Here is a 20,141-nt window from a genome sequence, read left to right as displayed (position 1 = left end):
CGTTGAGTGCCAAAATATAATAATTTTTGTGTGACCCCTTAAAAAGCAATCCTTCTTATGAAAGAAATTGATAGCGAAAAACGAGCGGGAACGTTGTGAGTCGCAGCTAAGGCCGCAAGTCTACACATATACACGATACCTTAGCTCGCAAACAACGGTCAACACTTTTTCCCTTTGCTGTCTCGTCACTGACGAAACAGAAAAAGACCAGGCAGACACGGTCTCTCACTGAGCAGAATACTTTTTGTCTCTTCGCTTGTGTTGTGTTTCTGGTTTTCGGTTGAACCGACACACGATCGTGTCTCACAATAACAACTTAGAGAGACACTTTTGATCAAGCGCTCACAGAAAAGTGTCTTTAGAAGAGCAGAACCAAAAAAGTGTCTGAGTAAAGTATTTTTAGTTTTTGTTCATGTTTATATTTATTTATTCATGTTTTCCGCATCTTTTGGGCTATTCTATTGTAATCTGTATATTTATTTGCAATTTGCAAACGACCTTTTTTGTTTTTTTCTTTTCACAATTAATTTTAAGCTCCAATAGTCAAAGCGCATACAACTCACAAAGGCAATCGATCGTTGCTATATGCACCACACGTACAAGACACTTTTTTCGTTCGCTCGCGACCAGATGCTCAGTGAAAAACAGGAACAAAAGAGAAGTGAAAAAATCGGTCTTTGCCTGAGCGAAGAGCGAGTTGAGCAAAAACAGATTTGATCGGGACTTTCCTGTCCCTTTTCTGAATGTGTCCGTAAAGGAGAGGTTTTTATCAGACACGCCGAAAGTGTCAACCGTTATTTGCTAGGTCTGTACGATACTCAGTCAGTATGGTTCCCCTCCGCCAGAAGGCGCACACTGAACGAGGATGTGTGTGCATTTCGTAGCGACTACAGTTTCATTTGCTCCTACTGACTCAAATAATAATCCGATCTGATCCATTTTCAGCAATCTGCTAAACATTGTCATTCCCTATGATGCTGAGTAGTTTTGTTGTATCTTTAAAATTTTGGATGTCACAGGTTTTCGTCCTTTTTGGGGGCGGAAATGGGCGTGAAACAAACTTGATGCAGTGTGATATCACAGAAGCGTACACACAAAATTTGGTTGCTCTAGCTCTCTGTCTCTGAGAACTAGGTGTGAAACAAGACGAACGGCCACAGATTTATTGGTTATTGCAGGATCTGTCTATCTGTGTTACCCGACGATTCTCTTCCCACATGGGCAGAAGCCAATCAAGATTTAATGCCATAGAAAATTTTATATTTTAAAGCAAACTGTTCAACAATTTCTCTGTTGACATAACTATATTTTTGATACATTAAACATATTAAGTGTGTTTTTCTAAATTTTATTTTTATTGCAGATAATGTTAAACTTGTATACATAGATTCCCACCAAAAATGTTTATAGCTTTTATATAAATACATACATATGCAATATTTATATACAATTTTTCATTTTTATGATATTAAATGATTTCTCCCATGACCATTAATTCAATATTTTGTAAACTTTATGTTAGTCATGATAAATTTTTTTGTTGTTATTTTCCCATTGAAAAAAATCATATAACGTAAGTAAATTTGTAACAAAAATATGAGTGTTTCTACCTTCATAGTTCACACCGCTCCGTTTTAGTGATCTCATTCAGTTTTTTCATAATGCAAAATATAATTGTTTTAAACTTAAAAAAAAAAATAATAATAATTTTAAAGACAAAATTGCTGAATGATTCTCAGGTTACGATTGTGTATTGAAGCTACAAACAGTTCTTGAATTGTGAGCCTTTCCCTTGCTAAAAATCGGTTATGGGTAATTCACCTAATGAACTGTTTTCGGTTGAAGGTGTGGAAAGTGAAATGTTACTTCCAGAAATTTGATCTTCTTTGAAGTTGTGATGATCTACCGCACTGATTTTTTTAGCATATATCTCCGTTTCCGATGTAACATTTTTAGACTGCCGATCCCGCAAGACATCTTTTTGTTCGCTTAATACATTAACTGATTGAGCAACAACAGTTCCATCACTGTTAACAATATTTTCATCGTCCTCGTCATCTTCATAGTTAGTAGGCTCCTCTCCCGTACGTAACAGCTTGCCAACAAGCTCATATTTCTCTAGAAATAAAAAGATAATCTTAAAAGTTGACAATCGAATTTGTTCCGTGATTACCTTTAAACTGCATTTCCCATTCTCGCACCGAGTCCATTTCTACGGCACTCAGGTCGCTTAAGTCATCAAAGTCATCTTTATCATTTGAAACCACGCTAAATGTTGCCAAATTTCGTGAAGCGTCTCTTCCAGCGAACGTAGCATAGGGTCCTCCTGAAATTAGAAACCCCCAACTTTTCGTTAAAAGAAATTTTAAAAAACCTTATTTAATTCAGAGAGAAAAACTTGACTGAGTTGTTTGCGTTATAAATTACAGAAGACCAAGGCGCTACAGTTCCCAACACACACAAAAATTAAAACCACATTATGTTAGGTTTGTAGGGCTTCTCGACCGATGCCGAGGTCACTAGGGGGGGCTGCCCATTGTGGTGGCTATTTTTGTCGTCAAAGTGTCCCCAGACTAAGGAGGGTACAAAGAGTGATAATTTCTCGAGTAGTATGACCCGAAATCTGTCCAGGTTCCGGTAGAATATCCCTCAGAGTATCTAACTGGTTGAAAAAAATGTTGGTACTTCCAGATTTTTTTCAAATGATTTACATAATCTTTTTTTTATTAGATATATGTGCACTGCTTTGAATGACGTTTTTTTTCAAAAGGTATTTTCTTGATTTATTTTATATTTTTATTTGGTTAGCTGTTAATAAGTACAAAACAAAAAGGCATAAACAAATTACATATCAATTTTTTTAATAACAAAAAAAAAATATTTTTATATTTTTGACATAGAAAATGGCTATAACAGCAAAATATATTTTGTATGGAAAAAAATGTTTGGGAAAATTAACTCTCTTAATAATTAATGCTGTTGAACTTATGCTCCTGAAGTTTATTCAGCCTACTGGGTATTGAGCCTGCCAAGTTTTGTAGAGTTAATAGCTCTATCCTGTTCCATTCTGCAACGATCGCTTGTTTTAATTCCTTTAAGGTTTCGTGCTGCGTTGTACAGGCATAAGCTTTTGCTGCAAAGAAGTCGCACAGATCCTCAATTGGATTTAAGTCTGGACTCATTGAAGCCCACTTAATCAACGGTTTATTATGGGTCTCAAATTGAGGCCCGGGAAGCATGAATTAGCGCATTATCCTGCTGAAACGTCCATTGATCACCATAGAAATGCTAAGCAAATGAAAAAGGTTCACTATCTACCAATTCTATATATGCTTAAGCATTCATCCGGCTGGATATAAAACATATTGGAGAGTTTCCTTTAGCACTTAAGGCAGCCCATATCATAAGCGATTTATCACCATGGTTTGGCTTCGTGGTGCCAGAACATGTGTTTTTTTAAAAAGGACATGCGCGCATCATTATAACGTTTAGTTAAGCGGAGTTTGCCAACTTTCTTTTGATATGTGAGGTTAAAATTTTCTTTCAAAATTTGGCTCACACGTTGCCTGGGGATTGTTAGCCCGAGATCTGCCTTGATTTTTTTTAACTCATTAAACATTCAGTTGCAAACTGCCGCAAGTGCCGTTTTGTCAATTTATTATGGTTGACCTGGGCCAAGTCGACGACTTACGCGGTAACCGTCTGGATCTATGAAAAGTTTTAAAATAGTATTTCGATGTCAATTCATTAGCGAAGCTATTCGACCAGTTTTTATGCCAGCTAATTTCATTCTCTTGAGCCTTCCCTGTTCTTCCTCAGAAAATTCTTTACCATGTGGCATTTTTAACTAAAATGCAATTATTTTTATACCCGATACTCAAAATGAGTATTGGGGTATATTAGATTTGTGGTAAAAGTGGATGTGTGTAACGTCCAGAAGGAATCGTTTCCGACCCCATAAAGTATATATATTCTTGATCAGCATCAATAGCCGACTCGATTGAGCCATGTCTGTCTGTCCGTCTGTCCGTCCGTCCGTCTGTCCGTCCCTATTAGCGCCAAGTGCTCAAAGACTATAAGAGCTAGAGCAACGATATTTTGGATCCAGATTTCTGTGATATGTCACTGCTACAAAAATATTTCAAAACTTCGCGCCGCCCACTTCCGCCCCCACAAAGGAATCGTAGAGAATGACCATATCTTTTAGACTGCAGAATCTGAATTGGATCGTATTATTATTATAGCCAGCATCAAGAAAACAATTTCATTTTTTCTCGCCCTGTCTCTCTCGAACACACACGTAGCATAGCCGGCTTTGCTTAGAGTAAAACATTAGCGCCTAGATCTCAGAGACTATAAAAGCTAGAGCAACCAAATTTGGTATCCACACTCCTAATATATCGGACCGAGACGAGTTTGTTTCAAAATTTCGCCACACCCCCTTCCGCCCCCGCAAAGGACGAAAATCTGTTGCATCCACAATATTGAGGAAACGAGAAAACAAAAAACGCAGAATCATAGATAATGACCATATCTATCCGGTTGCTGAATCTGGATCAGGTCGGATCACTTTTATAGCCAATAGGAACAAATCAATTTGCAGTGGCTACGCAGCGCCCGACGTCACGCTCAGACTGATTTTCTGTCTCTCTCGCACGCATTCTTTGTCGTGTCGTTTAATATTAGCGGCGTCTGCCGGAGGAGAGCCATACTGACTTAGTATCGGGTATAACTGTAGAGTTGCGGTGTCCGCAGCAACTCACAACGTTCCCCCTCGTTTTTAATTTGTATTGGTTTAAAACATTAATGAGTGCTTACGTACTAAATCAGTCCGCTTGTCAGTTTTACTGAAACATGAAAAAACATGATTGCACATATACATATGTATCTGTTTTCTACATAGAGCGCGACTTTGATCTCTTATCTAAGCTAATGGTACCACAAATGTGGTTCAAAGAACACGAAAATTTGTAGTAACTGAGCACAATAATGAGAGATAAGAACTGCATAGTCAAACCAAACAAGCATCTATTACTTTTTAAGAAAAATGAAAAATAATTTTTGCACATATAGCCATTTTACTAAGGTACAAAGAAAATGTACATTGAAATGAGATGAAATTTATTTTAGTTACTGATCCTTTCTAGGAAAATCCATAACCTTAAAGTGAGTACCTTAGAAATAACTATTAATAAACTGAAATTAAAATTTTCTTTTTAATTGTATAATTTGGAAAAAATATTGTTTTCTTACTACATAACCTCCCACAAGCAGATCACAATAAAATATCAATTTTTCGGCCCTCAAAGAACTGCTTTGTCCCTTTGGATACGTGGATACGTATTCAGTCGTCCTTCAAGTATGTTTTGCTATATGTATTAATACATCTTCCATAAGTCTTATGTACATATGAGAAGTCATTCGAAATGATACAAGCCATCCAGGCGATCTTCCGCGGTGCCCAAATGCAGTCCATACTATATACTATAAGCAGGCCACCTCCGAAATTGAGCGTATACCAAGACTTTCGTTCACGGCGTAAATCTAGCCAGTAAATAAGTTTTCCGTCAAGACCCACCAAGCTGACTTTTTTGTCACTGAAAGTTACTTTTTTTCAATCAATTGTACGAATATCACATTCTGCAAATAACATACGAGCCGTTTTATGCCTTGGCAGAAGCATAGGTTACCATGCTTAATATTAATATTAATTAATAATTATCAATGAGCTCAAAATAAATATAAACATATTTGCTGATGTTTACATTATATATTTATAAAATAAAAAATTTATTTTCATATTTTTTGTTTTCTATTTTCCTCTGTCTTTTTTGTGTATGTGCGTGGACGTTTTTTATGACTGTGAAAGGCTTGCATACGGATATTCATCAGTAAGAATAGCAGTTTGTTAAATTTGTGTGTTACAGTGACAATGCCATTCAGCAGTCGAACGAATAAAGCAAGAAACATTCGAAATAATAGATCAGAAAGAACAGACGAACGAATCCAAGGTGATAACGAAAATGTGCGTGGGAACATGTAAAAATTCAGTGAGTCTCAACTACAAGAGGCCTGAACGAAATCAACAAAGAAAATCGGAACAGAGACCAGCGCGCCGATACGTAATTGACTCTTACAGAGAAAATAGCAGACAAAGCCAATTTCATTTATTTGCCTCGCATTCGAGTACGAGCCAAATATAAGATATTCCATTCATCCGAAGGTGCTATGGACTACGAATATTAGCATTGGCATATGCTCAAATTCAAACATAAATCATTTCAAAGGAACAGGACAACTGCAAAGGTTGTAAAAGAGCGTAGGGAGCATAGCAGCCTACCTGTCAACGTTGATCGATATATTCCTCGGATGTAGCCATACTTTCGCTCCGATTTCTGAAATCTTGTCAAGTAAGTAGACCGTGACGACCACCGGATGCGCTGAATATCACACACGAGACGCAAGTTCTGCATTTATGCCGAAGGGCTTCGTGATCGACAAAAAAGGGCTCACCATTGGGTAGGTTGTAATACGGAATTTTTGTATTGCTGGGAACAAAATTATGCCATTACGAGTGGATCTTTAAGTAACTTTGTCATCATTAATTATTCGTCAACAGAGCCATAGAAGCGTATTGCTCTTGATCCACTTTTTCAGTGTTTCCTTGTGCATATACAATTTTGGTTGTTAAAAGATGCCACACAAGACGGACAGATGGATATCAATGGATCAAGAAGATACATAGTTGATAGGGTTAGAAATGCGTCTGGGTGTTACACATATCCACTATAAAAAAGCAGTACTTTGGGGTATGACATTATAAACCATCTTCACGCGGAATCTTAAAATGAAGTGATAGAGCTTTGATTCTAATTTTTTTGAAGTCATCGATTAACAAAGCAGGAACTGATCGAATTGATTTTCTTTTATGCTTTAGAATATTCAACTATAATCTCGCCGCGAAAATTTAAGCTAGGTAGGTTAATATTTAAGCCAACAATAAATAATTAACACTCCAATTATATATTAGATCAATTAATCAATCAATTATATATCAATGGATATTAAAGAATTGTTTCACCGTTGCTCATTTCTCAATTAAAGTAACAGTTCGGAGCAGCAGCCGTCAAAAGCTCTTAAGAAATTTAAATTATCTCATCTAACATCTGATATCCAAATGGAATTAAATTATCTGTTGTCGCGCTCATGTAAATTAAGATCTCAATGCATAGACGCACACATATGTTATTTATTTATTTATATGTTAGAGTTGCAAACTATTAACCAAGCTTATTGTAGAATACCACTGGTTACTATGACTTTCGGCTATGTTATTGTAATATGATAATATGTAATATTATTTATATTATTAATCATATTACATACTCATATTTATTATATATGAGCTATATTATATGTCTTTTAAATAAGAATTAGATTAATTGATATAAAGTTGGTTTTTTTTTTGTAATAGTTTATGATTTGGTCCATTTTAGTTTTAGATGGTTTAGAAAAAAACTGTGTGGATTATTGTTAGAGAATATTTGGTGCGTATGTCTGTAAATTGTAAGGATGGGCACTCTTTGAGTAAATGTTCTATAGTTAATGGAATGTTGTTCTGGCAGTGCGTACAATTATTTATTTTTGTAGAATCGAGATAATTTTTCTGAGGTATCTTGTTATGTTTTAGTCTTTGTCTAATTATTTTTGTTTGTTAAATCCTCGATGTGGTGTTTTGGTGTAATTTTTTTGGTGAATTGGTCAGCTGTTATTTCGTTAGGATTGATAAGATGATACCAGTTCGATGTTTGTTAAAATTTTGTAGGGTTGCCTTTTATCATGTTTATTTTGAAATGTTTATTAATGCCTGATATATTGTTATTGTGTGTGTACTTAAGGGGCATTGTTGATTTAATAAGATTTAATTAGTTGTATTGCTTTGTATGTTATATATGTAGCTATTGATTCGGCAGAGTTAATCGAATAACAATTTTGTAATAGGCCCATTTTTTAAGTGTTTCTTTCCGTTGTGACTACGAATGATGTGGTATTTATGGTTTTAGACCGTAAACAACCAACCGTAAGCATAAGACGAGCTTCGCTCAAGGGCGTACCCAGGGGAAGAAAGTGCATGCTTATTAGTAGAAAACAAATTGGAATTTAATTTTCGTTGCATATAAAAAAAAAAAAAAATATTTTTTGCTTAATTGATTTGATATGATTTTGAGAATCAATACAAATAACATTAACGATCCCCCTTCGCGAAATCTTGGGTGCGCCTTCTGCTTCGCCTATTTCTTAATCCAGTCTCTCTGGAATCCAAACATGAAACAGAGCAAAATCTCGATCGCTCGCTTGTGCATAATTTTTGTTTTTTCGGACGTTGCTTCCTTGCTTTGCCGGCGCATACATTCCGCATATAAATGTGCCGGTGCACTTCATCTTCGCTTTCGCGTTTTTCGCTGCAGCCGGCTCGAAAAACTCTGCTGGTTCAGATACTTTAGCGAAAAATAAAACAAAAACATTTAAAATTAAACTTAGATAAAATGAGAGACGACAAGTATCGGGTCCGCCTCGGATGGCACACCATCGAATGGCTGATCCAACTTCTAGCCGGGTTGCGTTATTGAGACTCAAGAAAAAGGCCATCTTCGACGACTTTCTCGTTTCTCAATTGAACGGTGAAAGGTCGCGCTGCTTGGATGAAAACTTGAAAGGATTTCTAGAGTTGGTGGCCAAATTGACTCTATCTGACTCTAAAACTGAGGACTATTCTACAGCGTGAGTTGCGCAAGCGTTCTCAGCCCACGCATTGTTCCACGTTCCGAATGAACCAAATGAATCCCAAACCATGTTGTACATACATGCCACAACTGCAGCTGGCCAAGTTTAGCGAAGCCTAAACAGCTTGGACAAGCTTCTATACCATGTTCAAACCTGTCATTGATAGTGAAGCCGAGCTGAATTTTATCAAAAAGTGAAAGCTATTGCGGTCATGTTTGAGCGAAGCAGTTGGTTCGTTGGAGATGACAGAGGCTAACTACAACCACTAACCATACAGTATATAAATGTAACAGTTCTTACTACGAGAGCCGAGCACACGTCGAGCTCCCAGAACGAGCTCCCAGGGACTTCGGCTCTGGCGTCCGGTACCGCCGCGACATCATGAGCCAAACGCAGAGACAACATCTTTGCATGTGTTAGTACACACGCAATATGATTTGACAAAAATATGTGATCGTATTTATTGTTCTGTTGTGCCACCAGCATATTTTAATGTATGGTTGCACATGCATTCTCACGTACTTTGCGTGTATGTTTAGTATTGCTGGCCGCTAGAACTGAAATTTGAGTTTAGTTCTTATTTTGGGTCTTTTGATGAACTGACCTACCGCCACAAAATTAGTGAAGAATGGGCAGGGGGTGGGGGTATGGTACAATAGGGCGCGGGAAATAAAATAATAACTGTTATTTGTTTGATGTACAGTGGCGAGCACGTGTGGATACATGTTTATCACTTTTCACTTTAAGCGCCTGTAAAATTTTTAAAAATGAATCAATCCTTGTGAGTTTTTTTTTTTAAAGATCCATTAATTTATTGAGAATGAAAAAAGACAACAATTTCAATTCAAAGAGATCCGTTTCCTTAAGAGATTTTAATTTTTTCAAAAAAAGAGCATGTATCCACTTTTGCACGTATCAAATTTTTTTACTTTAATAATTTTTAAAAAATATTTGTTCCAAAGGGCCTTAGCTTTTATCATATTCCGAATAAGTATGGGCATGCTCTCGACTAAATTTAGTAGGTGCTGGCAAGGTATCATGCGCCACTCCGACCTCTCGCGCTCCCAAAGACTCACCCAATCCCTTTGGTGCAGACTCCTACTTTTCCAGTGTTTTGTAAACAGAGCCCATCGATTTTCAATGGGATTTAGATCTGGGCCATTGAGCAGGCCACTGGATTAAGTGAAAACTCGAGTTATTGGGACGATTTTTCACGAATTTAGCCTTGTGCGTCGGGCTACCGTCTTGCTATAAAGTGATCTCGGATGTGGGGAAGACACATTTCTCTATAAAATTTGACAAAATGGGTTCCTAAATATGAAGATAATACTCTTTCTTCATTATTCCATCGATTTTAACCAATTGGAGAACGTTCCATGAGTGGACGCTCTGCGTACGATCGGCCTGACACCGGCAGTTAGCCAGAAAAAACCTGCCCTCTCCCACAAAAAGTGGCTGCGCATCTTATATTTAGCGAGGAGAATAGGAACTGGACCACGGAAGATTGTAAGAAGGTAATTGGGTCAGATATACCAAAATAAACCGTTTTAAGCCTGATCGAAATAAATACTACTGTTACCGCTCAAGTGGAAAGCTGAAAAATCATCAAGTCAAGGAAACAATAAAGCATGGACGAGGAAGCCTGACGGTGTAGGGCTGCTGCACTTGGTGGAACGTTCTCCAATTGGTTAAAATCGATGGAATAATGAAGAAAGAGTATTATCTTCATATTTAGGAACCCATTTTGTAAAATTTTATAGAGAAATGTGTCTTTCCCACATCCGAGATCACTCTATACCAAGACGGTAGCCCGACGCACAAGGCTAAATTCGTAAAAAATCTTCCCAATAACTCGAGTTTTCACTTAATCCAGTGGCCTGCTCAATGGCCCAGATCTAAATCCCATTGAAAATCGATGGGCTCTGTTTAAAAAACACTGGAAAAGTAGGAGTCTGCACCAAAGGGATTGGGTGAGTCTTTGGGAGCGCGAGAGGTCGGAGTGGCGCATGATACCTTGCCAGCACCTACTAAATTTAGTCGAGAGCATGCCCATTCTTATTCGGAATATGATAAAAGCTAAGGCCCTTTGGAACAAATATTTTTACAAAATTTTTAAAGTAAACAAATTTGAAACGTGCAAAAGTGGATACATGCTCTTTTTTTGAAAAAATTAAAATCTCTTAAGGAAACGGATCTCTTTGAATTGAAATTGTTGTCTTTTTTCATTCTCAATAAATTAATAAATCTTTAAAAAAAAAAAATCACAAGGATTGATTCATTTTTAAAGATTTTACAGGCGCTTAAAGTGAAAAGTGATAAACATGTAATCACACGTGCTCGCCACTGTACCTATACTACAAAATATAAAATATTACAATAATATAATTACACATTTATATCCTTATTTGAACAAGGTTGATTATACATTATATAAATATTATGTAAACGCCGTCGGTTCTCGACTTCTTTGTTTATTAAAACTAAAATAATAATGTATCTAAATGTACGATATAAGAAAAAAAAGATATGTATATACTAAAATAAATATGCATACATATAAATGAAATTGGTTTTACATATATTTTTAAAATCAATTGTCAATACGACTGGAATGTGCGAAACAAAAATTTAGATGCCAGTCGCACCTAAGATACTTTTTGATATACATTCTGTGCGTTTGTTAATCGTTTGTTTGTGCGCTTTCTGTAAGTACGCTCAAGTTGAGTTTAGCCCGCTCTTATCCCGTAGCCTTTGCTGTAGCTATCACTCTCTCCCTAACTCAAACAACTGTTCTTTCTCTCTCGCTCTTTAAACTTTCTGAGCAATAGCGCTCTCTCTATAACCGCTCTCCAACCTGCTCTCTTTTTTTTTACTAATTCCGCTTTGAGCGTTGTCTGGCACATTGTTCTGATACCAATTTGTTTGAAATTTTTTGTTGCAAATTTTTAAATAAATAAATAATCACGAGGGGGAACGTTGTGAGTTGCTGCGGACACCGCAACTCTACAGTTATACCCGATACTAAGTCAGTGTGGCTCTCCTCCGGCAGTCGCCGCTAATATTAAACGACACGACAAAGAATGCGTGCGAGAGAGACAGAAAATCAGTCTGAGCGTGACGTCGGGCGCTGCGTAGCCACTGCAAATTGATTTCTTGCTTTTGGCAAATTATCCGATCTGATCCAGATTCAGCAACCGGATAGATATGGTCATTCTCTATGATTCTGCGTTTTTAGTTTTCTCGAATCTGCAATATTGTTGACGCAACAGATTTTCGTCTTTTGTGGGGGCGGAAGGGGGTGGGGCGAAATTTTGAGATATACGTTTTATAGTGAGATCTAACAGGAGTGCGGATACTAAATTTGGTTACTCTAGCGTTAATAGTCTTTGAGATTTGTGGATGCCCCAGATTTTCGTCCTTTGCGGGGGCGGAAGGGGGTGTGGCGAAATTGTGATACAAAACGGTCAAGGTCCGATATCACAGTAGTGTGGATACCAAATTTTGTTGCTCTGGCTCTTATAGGATCTGAGATCCTTGAACTCATATTTTGCAATTGGCAAAACCGACCATGAAACCTGTGTGTTAGAGAAAGACAGAGCGAGAAAGAATGAAATTGTTTTCTTGATTCTGGCTATAATAATTATACGATCTGGTTCAGATTTTGCACTCTAGAACATATAGTCATCTTCTACGATTCTGCGTTTTCAGTTTTCTCGTATCTTTGAATTTGTGGATGCCACAGATTTTCTCCTTCTGTGGGGGCGGAAGTGGGCGGGGCAAAATTTTGAAATATACTTGTAGCAGTGACATATAGCAGAAGTCCGGATATAAAACGTCGTTGCTCTAGCTCTTATAGTCTTTGAGCACTAGGCACTGATAGGGACGGACAGACGGACGGACGGACGGACGGAAAGACGGGGCTCAATCGACTCGGCTATTGATGTTGATCAAGAATATATATATACTTTATGGGGTCGGAAACGATTCCTTCTGGACGTTACACACATCCACTTTTACCACAAATCTAATATCTAGTATCGGGTATAAGAAGCCAATAACAAACACACCAAGTGAACAGTTACAATTCCAAGTGAAGCGGGCAGCAGCCCAAACTCGAGCGCAATGTCGCGACCACCAGACCCAAAATTGCTCACACAGTGGGACAAAACAGCTTTCTTAGAAACAAAATACATATCAATAATCAGAACAGACAACAAATCTTTCGAAAACACCTCCCCTTTTATAATAAAAAAAAGTCATAGACTACCAGTGTTGCGGTGAAGTAGACTCGTTTAAAAAAATCAGAGACGGATCACTTCTAGTCAAAACAAAAGGAACAGCCCAGGCTACTAGACTTATGAAAATCACCAAATTCCACGACTTCGAAGTAATAGCAACCGAACACAAAACTCTAAGCTTCTCCAAAGGGGTAATCTACTCCAACGACTTGCGGAACATTGATATAGACGAAATCAAAAAAGAACTCAAACCTCAAAAAGTCATTGACGCAACCAAAATACTTAAACAGAAAGACAACTTACTCCATGAAACCGGACTCATCATCGTCACATTCGACACACCAACTCTACCTCAACATTTAATGATCGGTTACGAACGAGTGAACGTACGTCCCCAAACGCCTCGCCCCCTTAAATGCCACAAGTGCCAAAAATATGGCCACCCTTCTAAATACTGCAGATCCCCAAAGATCTGTACTAACTGCTCAGAAGTACACCCTGCTGACGATCAATTATGCTCTAAGCCAAAGTTTTGCAGTAACTGCAAATTCAACACCGACATTCAGAATAACCACAGCCCCATAGACAAAAATTGCCCAGAGTTCCTCAAACAAAAAGAAATCACAATAATCAAAACAATCGAAAAAGTAGATTTCACTACCGCAAAGAAAATTTACCACCAACGGAAGCCCCATCAATCCACACCATACGCTGAAGTAGCCCGCCATCAACAACCAAAACCTCATAACACTGAAACATCTACCTCATCATCGCCCACCTATAACCAATCACACCAAATAAGACCAATTAAAGACTACGGAGACATCACCCCAAACACACATGCAATCAACCCTAAGCCAAGTTCATCCCAACTACACCCCCCCAGTCAACAACAAGAAATGGATATGGACACCGAAACTACGGAAACCACTCAAAATACCAAACACGCCAAAACTATCCAAGATTCTGACCGTAAACTCACCCTAACCTGGTTACCAAACACCTCAAAGCCAAAGATAAAACTGAAAAAAATAAGACCCCTAACGCAAACCTTGCCCTTTTATCTAATAATGCATTAGCAAACCAAATTCACAGCGAAGACGATCTTTAAATATCAGCCCAAACTAGTAATTATCACTAAGCCCTAGCACTAAGAAAACAAAACACTACTCCCACTAACATATAATGCTCAAAATAATCCAATGGAACATCCACGGATACAAGAATAATTATATAGAACTACAATCACTCATGAAATCCCACAACCCTCAAATTATTGCATTACAGGAAACCCACATAACGAACCCCATCTCACTCCCAATCCCAATTAACTTTAGCCTATACTGCAACAACAACCCCAAAAATGCTTTCGGTGGCACAGCTCTCCTCATTCACAACTCCATCTCCCATACCCAAATATCATATCCGCCTATATCTCCCCTAACAAATCCTTCAACACCCGTAACCTCCAAAACGTCCTCACCCCGGCAAACGACCACACCATTGTCCTAGGAGACTTCAACAGTTAGCACCCTTACTGGGGCTCACCTAAGGTCAACTGCAGAGGAAAAACAATAGCCTCATTCCTAGACCGCTCGAACTTCATCCTACTAAATGACAATACTCCGACCCACTTCTCAACACACAATACATTTACCCACATCGATCTCTCACTTGCAACATCCAGAATTGCTCCAGAGATCCTCTGGGAAGTGATAGATGACCTTTACGGTTCCGACCACTTTCCCATCTTACTTTCACTTTTCAACACTCCCTATCTCCCCTCCCCCTTCACCCCTAAACCGACTTTCAATCTCAAAAACGCTGACTGGGATCTCTTCAGGAAACATATAGCTTCATCTCCACAACCCAATCAAATAACAATGTCAAAAGAGATGCCGCCCTAATAAAAAAAAATACTTATCCAAAGTGCCCACCTATCTATCCCACAAAACACCACCTTCTCTCTCACCCGCACTGTTCCCTGGTGGAAAAAACAACTTTCACTCCTCAAAAGAGACAAAGTCGCAAAATGGAGTCATAGAATACAAAAAATCAAAAGCGAGTTTTAAAAGAACAATTAGAGAAGCCAAACGAAAATCGATCCTTGAGTTCACAACCCATATACACCCTAACTCAGATCCAACCACAACATGGTCCAACATCAGACGTCTCTACGGTCTTTACCCCTCTAAAAATATCCATGCCATACATAACCCTTACACCCAATCACAAACAACCTGCCAATCCGAAATAGCCAACTCCTTTGCCCAGACATGGTCAGAAGAAGCAGACGACCTCAACTTCTCCCCAACATTCCTGTCCAACAAACTCGTCATTAATACCCCTTCTAACTATAACCCAACACCAGCAGCCCTAGAAATCGAAAAAAAACATAACACTAATCGAATACACATCAGCACTGTCCACCTTGAAAGGAAACACTCATGGTCTTGACCGTATTTCTTACTCTATGCTAAAGAACTCACCCTACCCCCTCAAAACCAGAATCCTAACCCTCTACAACAAGATACTCGACTCCTCCATCCCACAATCCCTTAAACTCAGACTAGTCCTTCCCATCTTAAAACCACAAAAACCCCAAACCGATATCAAATCATACAGACCCATCTCTCTAAACTCATGCCTAGCCAAAACTCTGGACAAGATTGTTGCTAAAAGGTTGTGGTGGTTTGTTTTAAATAACAGCCTGATCCACAACAACCAACTAGGGTTCAAAAGACGCAAATCTGTACTAGACAGTCTACTTTATGTAGACCACCTAGCTACCAGAGCCATCGCCCTGAAAAAACACCTCAGTCATCTCGCTGGACTTCACCAAAGCCTTCGACAGAATTGGTATTCACACCGTAATAAACCAACTAAAAAAAAAGAAAGGAGGGCCACTAATTCTCAATTATGTTAAGAACTTTATGTCTAACAGGAAAATCTTCGTCAAAACCGGCAGAAGCCTATCAAATATCTTCCCTCTAAATAATGGCATTCCCCAAGGCTCCCAATCTCCGTTATCCTTTTCCACATAGCCTACAACTCACTCACCGATATCATCTCCCTCCACAAAAAAATCAAATTTTGCGCGTACGCCGACGACTTCCACCTACTCATCAATCACAACAAACAAAAAAGTCCCACAACTAACATCCAAACAATATTTAACCAAATAGACGACTGGTGCAATCACTCAGGCTCAATCCTCTCTAAGCAAAAATCCCAACTCCTTCATATATGCCGCAAACACAACTGCAAACCCAAGATACTCACCGGTGGCACAACCATCCAAGCTACCGACAAACTCAGAATCTTAGGGCTCACAATCAACACCAAATACAATTGGATCTCTCACATCAACAAACTCAAAATTGACCTTGCTAAGCCACTAGGCATTATCAAACACCTGTCTTCATTTAAATATAACTGCCACACCTCATCACTAGTGCAAATCATAAAATCCATAATCATTTCCAAAATAGATTTCTGCCTTCCCATATATGGATTTGCTCCCAAATCCCAACTTAACCGTCTAAAAACCATCCTAAATACAGCAATAAGAGCCGCCCTTGGAGCATTCCGTACCACCCCCATAAATAATATGCTAGCTGAAACCAACATCTTCACCCATGAAAGCAAACGAGACTACCTAACCGGGAAAATCTCAAAAAACCTCATCCACGGTAAATCCACCCCCCTAAAAAAACCCTTACCAAAACCCATAAAAGAAAACACCGACTCCTCAGCACGGTAGACAGAGCCATACAAGTGTCCCAAAAACACCTCATCCCTTTTTCCCCAATCAGAACCTCCACATCCAAAAAAATTCAACATCCTTACCATCCACAAATCAACAAACATCAACCTCTCCAATCACATCAAAAACACTACCCCTACAATAGTCTTCCACCAACTTTTCCACTCTATCAAATCAGCTCTCCCCAAAACACAACTTCCTTTACACAGACGGCTCCAAAGCCGGGGGCATTACCAGCTACTGTATAACAAACGAGTCAGCAGTAATAAAAACTGGATTGCTGCCAGCATACTCATCTGTACTCTCCAGCGAAATAATTGCAATACACGAAGCCATCTTATTAGCCCGAAATAAACCTGGAAAATATGCTATCTGCACCGACTCCCTCTCCTCTATCACCTCAATCAGGAACCCCAACAATCACTCCTACTACGCCTCCTCGATCAGAAACTTATTATCCACCCACTTCCCTAAGATCCTAATAATCTTGATACCCAGTCACATAGGCATAAAAGGTAACGAATTCGCCGACTCTACAGCCAAGTTGAACGCCAAATTTCCCCTCATTTACACCCCAAACCACAACTCTACCGACATTGCACACTTCCTAAAAAGAATCCTCCAATCCAAACATACTGACCTCCTCACAAACACCTCTACATGGTACCAACAAACTAGCAGCCTCGCTACCAAGAACACCCGCCCAAAAAAAATATCCTTAATAGAAGGCACCAGGTCATATTTAATAGACTGAGACTGGGCCACACCAAGCTGACCAACGCCCACTACATTGACAAAACATTGCCCAACACATGTCCATTGTGCCACAACGCTAACAAAGACTTACGACACACACTATACACCTGCCCCTCACTCTCACCACAAAGGTCCCTATCATTTAATAACAACGACCCCATGCAACTTATCGCAAACCCCACCAACTCAAATTCCGAAATTATCCTCAAATTCCTACAAACCGCAAATATCCTTCACAATATATAACCGAACATACTGTAAATAAATACTCATCCCAACATCTTTGTATATATGTATAAAAGCTGACCCAATTACCCTAGAGCTTAAGGCCTCAGTAGCTATAGCTCCAACTCCTGTTAATATTTAGTTTTAACTAGCTATTAGCATTATTTAATAATAATAATAATAATGATTGGGGTTATATATGAGGGGTTGTTTGGGGGGTGCTTTTAGGGAGATGTTGGTTGATTTAAGGATGGTTGTCATGTTGAATTTATTGGTGTTGGAGGTTTTAATCGGGGAGAACGGTATGAGGTTATTCTGCGATATTTGTTTGGCTCTGTCAATCGTGCTAAGCAATCTGTTTTTTTTTTTTTAGTTTTTTTGGGAGTGAGTTTAGGGGGGTGTCTTTAGCGTGGATGAGGTTTTTAAATATTTTTCCAGTTAGAAAATCTCGCTTGTTTTCCAAGGTGTGTAAGTTGGCTTCGGATAGAAGGTTGTTAGTGGGTGTGGTGCGAAATGCGGCTCTTGTTGCTGCATTAATCGTAGTTTTCAGGCGGTTAAGCTGGCTTTTTGGTGCGTAACCGTATATGGGGAGGCAGAAGTCTTCTTTGGATATGATTAGAGATTTCATAATTTGTACAAGTGATGAGGTGTGGCAGTTGTATTTTAAGGGCGAGAGGTGTTTGATAATGCCCAGTGGCTTGGCAAGGTCTATTTTGAGTTTATTGATATGCGAATTCCAGTTGTATCTGGAGTTGAGTGTGAGGCCTAGTAGTCTGAGTGAGCTGTTTTGGTAACCATCAACCGTTGCCAGTAAGGAATTTTGGTTTGCAGTTATGTTTGCGACATATGTGTAGGAGTTGGCTTTTGTCTTTGGAGAGGTCTGCTCCTGACTGAATGCACCAGTTGTTTATTTGGTTGAGAATTGTTTGGATGTCGGTTGTGGCTTTACCTTTTGCTGTGTTGTGTGATAAGGAGGAAGTCGTCGGCGTATGCACTGAATTTGATCTGCTTGTAAAAGGATAAGATTTCGGTGAGTGTGTTGTACGCTATCAGAAAAGGATAACTGAGATGGGGAAGCCTTGGGATATGCCGTTGGGGAGTGGGAAAGTGCTCGAGAGGTTCGAGCCACGAGGATTTCACGAGGATTTTCCTGTTTGACATGAAGTTTATGACGTATTGTAACATTCGTGGACCTACTGTCCATTTTTTTAGTTGTTGAATGATGGAGTGGATACCTATTTTGTCGAAAGCTTTCGTGAAGTCAAGGGATATTAAGGTTAGATGTTTTTTTAGGGCAATGGCTCTGATAGCTAGGTGGTCCACGTAGAGTAGACTATGTAGTACCGATTTGCCTATTTGCCTATTTGCCTAGGTTAGCTGTTGTGGATTAATTTGTTATTAAAAAACGAGGGGGAACGTTGTGAGTTGCTGCGGGCACCGCAACTCTACAGTTATACCCGAAACTAAGTCAGTATGGCTCTCCTCCGGCAGACGCCGCTAATATTAAACGACACGACAAAGAGTGCGTGCGAGAGAGACAGAAAATCAGTCTGAGCGTGACGTCGGGCGCTGCGTAGCCACTGCAAATTGATTTGTTCCCTTTGGCTATAAAAGTGATCTGATCTGATCCAAATTCAGCAACCTGATAGATATGATCGGTATCTATGATTCTGCATTTTTGGTTTTCTCGTATCTTCAAAATTGTGGATGCCACAAGTTTTTGTACTTTGGGGGGGCGGAAGGGGGTGAGGCGATATTTTGAGATATACGTTTTATAGTTAGATCTAACAGGAGTGCGGATACCAAATTTGGTTACTCTACCGTTAATAGTCTCTGAGATTTGTGAATATCCCCAGATTTTCGTCCTTTGCGGGGGCGGAAGGGGTGTGGCGAAATTTTGAAACAAGCTCGTCTCGGTCCGATATCTTAGGAGTGTGGATACCAAATTTGGTTGCTCTAGCTTTTATAGTCTCTCAGATCGAGGCGCTAATGTTTTACTCTAAGCAAAGCCGCCTATGCTACGTGTGTGTTAGAGAGAGACAGGGCGAGAAAAAATGAAATTGTTTTCTTGATGCTGGCTATAATAATAATACGATCCAATTCAGATTCTGCAGTCTAAAAGATATGGTCATTCTCTACGATTCTGCGTTTTTGGTTTTCTCATATCTTTAAAATTGTGGATGCCACAGATTTTCGTCCTTTGTGGGGGCTGAAGTGGGCGGGGCGAAGTTTTGAAATATTTTTGTAGCAGTGACATATCACAGAAGTCTGGATCCAAAACATCGTTGCTCTAGCTTTTATAGTCTTTGAGCACTAGGCGCTAATAGGGACGGACAGACGGACAGACAGACAGGGCTCAATCGACTCGGCTA

General features: G+C 39.0%; 1 protein-coding gene across 3 annotated transcripts in view; it reads right to left on the bottom strand.

The window, feature by feature from the left end:
* Positions 1-1,500: 1,500 nt before the first annotated feature.
* The window catches only part of LOC117186646 (membrane-associated progesterone receptor component 1), a 52,130-nt gene continuing 33,489 nt past the window's right edge, over positions 1,501-20,141 (bottom strand). For 2 of the 3 annotated variants that reach the window (XM_033387683.1, XM_033387682.1), the window contains exons 3-4: positions 2,174-2,326; positions 1,501-2,118 (exon numbers count right to left, since the gene is read on the bottom strand). In XM_033387683.1, coding sequence (XP_033243574.1) covers positions 1,796-2,118; positions 2,174-2,326 — 476 coding nt within the window. In that variant the 3' untranslated portion in view covers positions 1,501-1,795. Of the gene's footprint in view, positions 2,119-2,173; positions 2,327-6,340; positions 6,489-20,141 lie in introns of those variants that run through there. The other variant, XM_033387684.1, reaches the window with a different exon arrangement.

Source organism: Drosophila miranda, chromosome XR (assembly GCF_003369915.1).
Source record: "Drosophila miranda strain MSH22 chromosome XR, D.miranda_PacBio2.1, whole genome shotgun sequence".
In the NCBI taxonomy this organism is placed as follows: domain Eukaryota; kingdom Metazoa; phylum Arthropoda; class Insecta; order Diptera; family Drosophilidae; genus Drosophila; species Drosophila miranda.
Note: the sequence above shows the minus strand (reverse complement) of the source record. Positions and strands in the feature narration are given on the sequence as shown.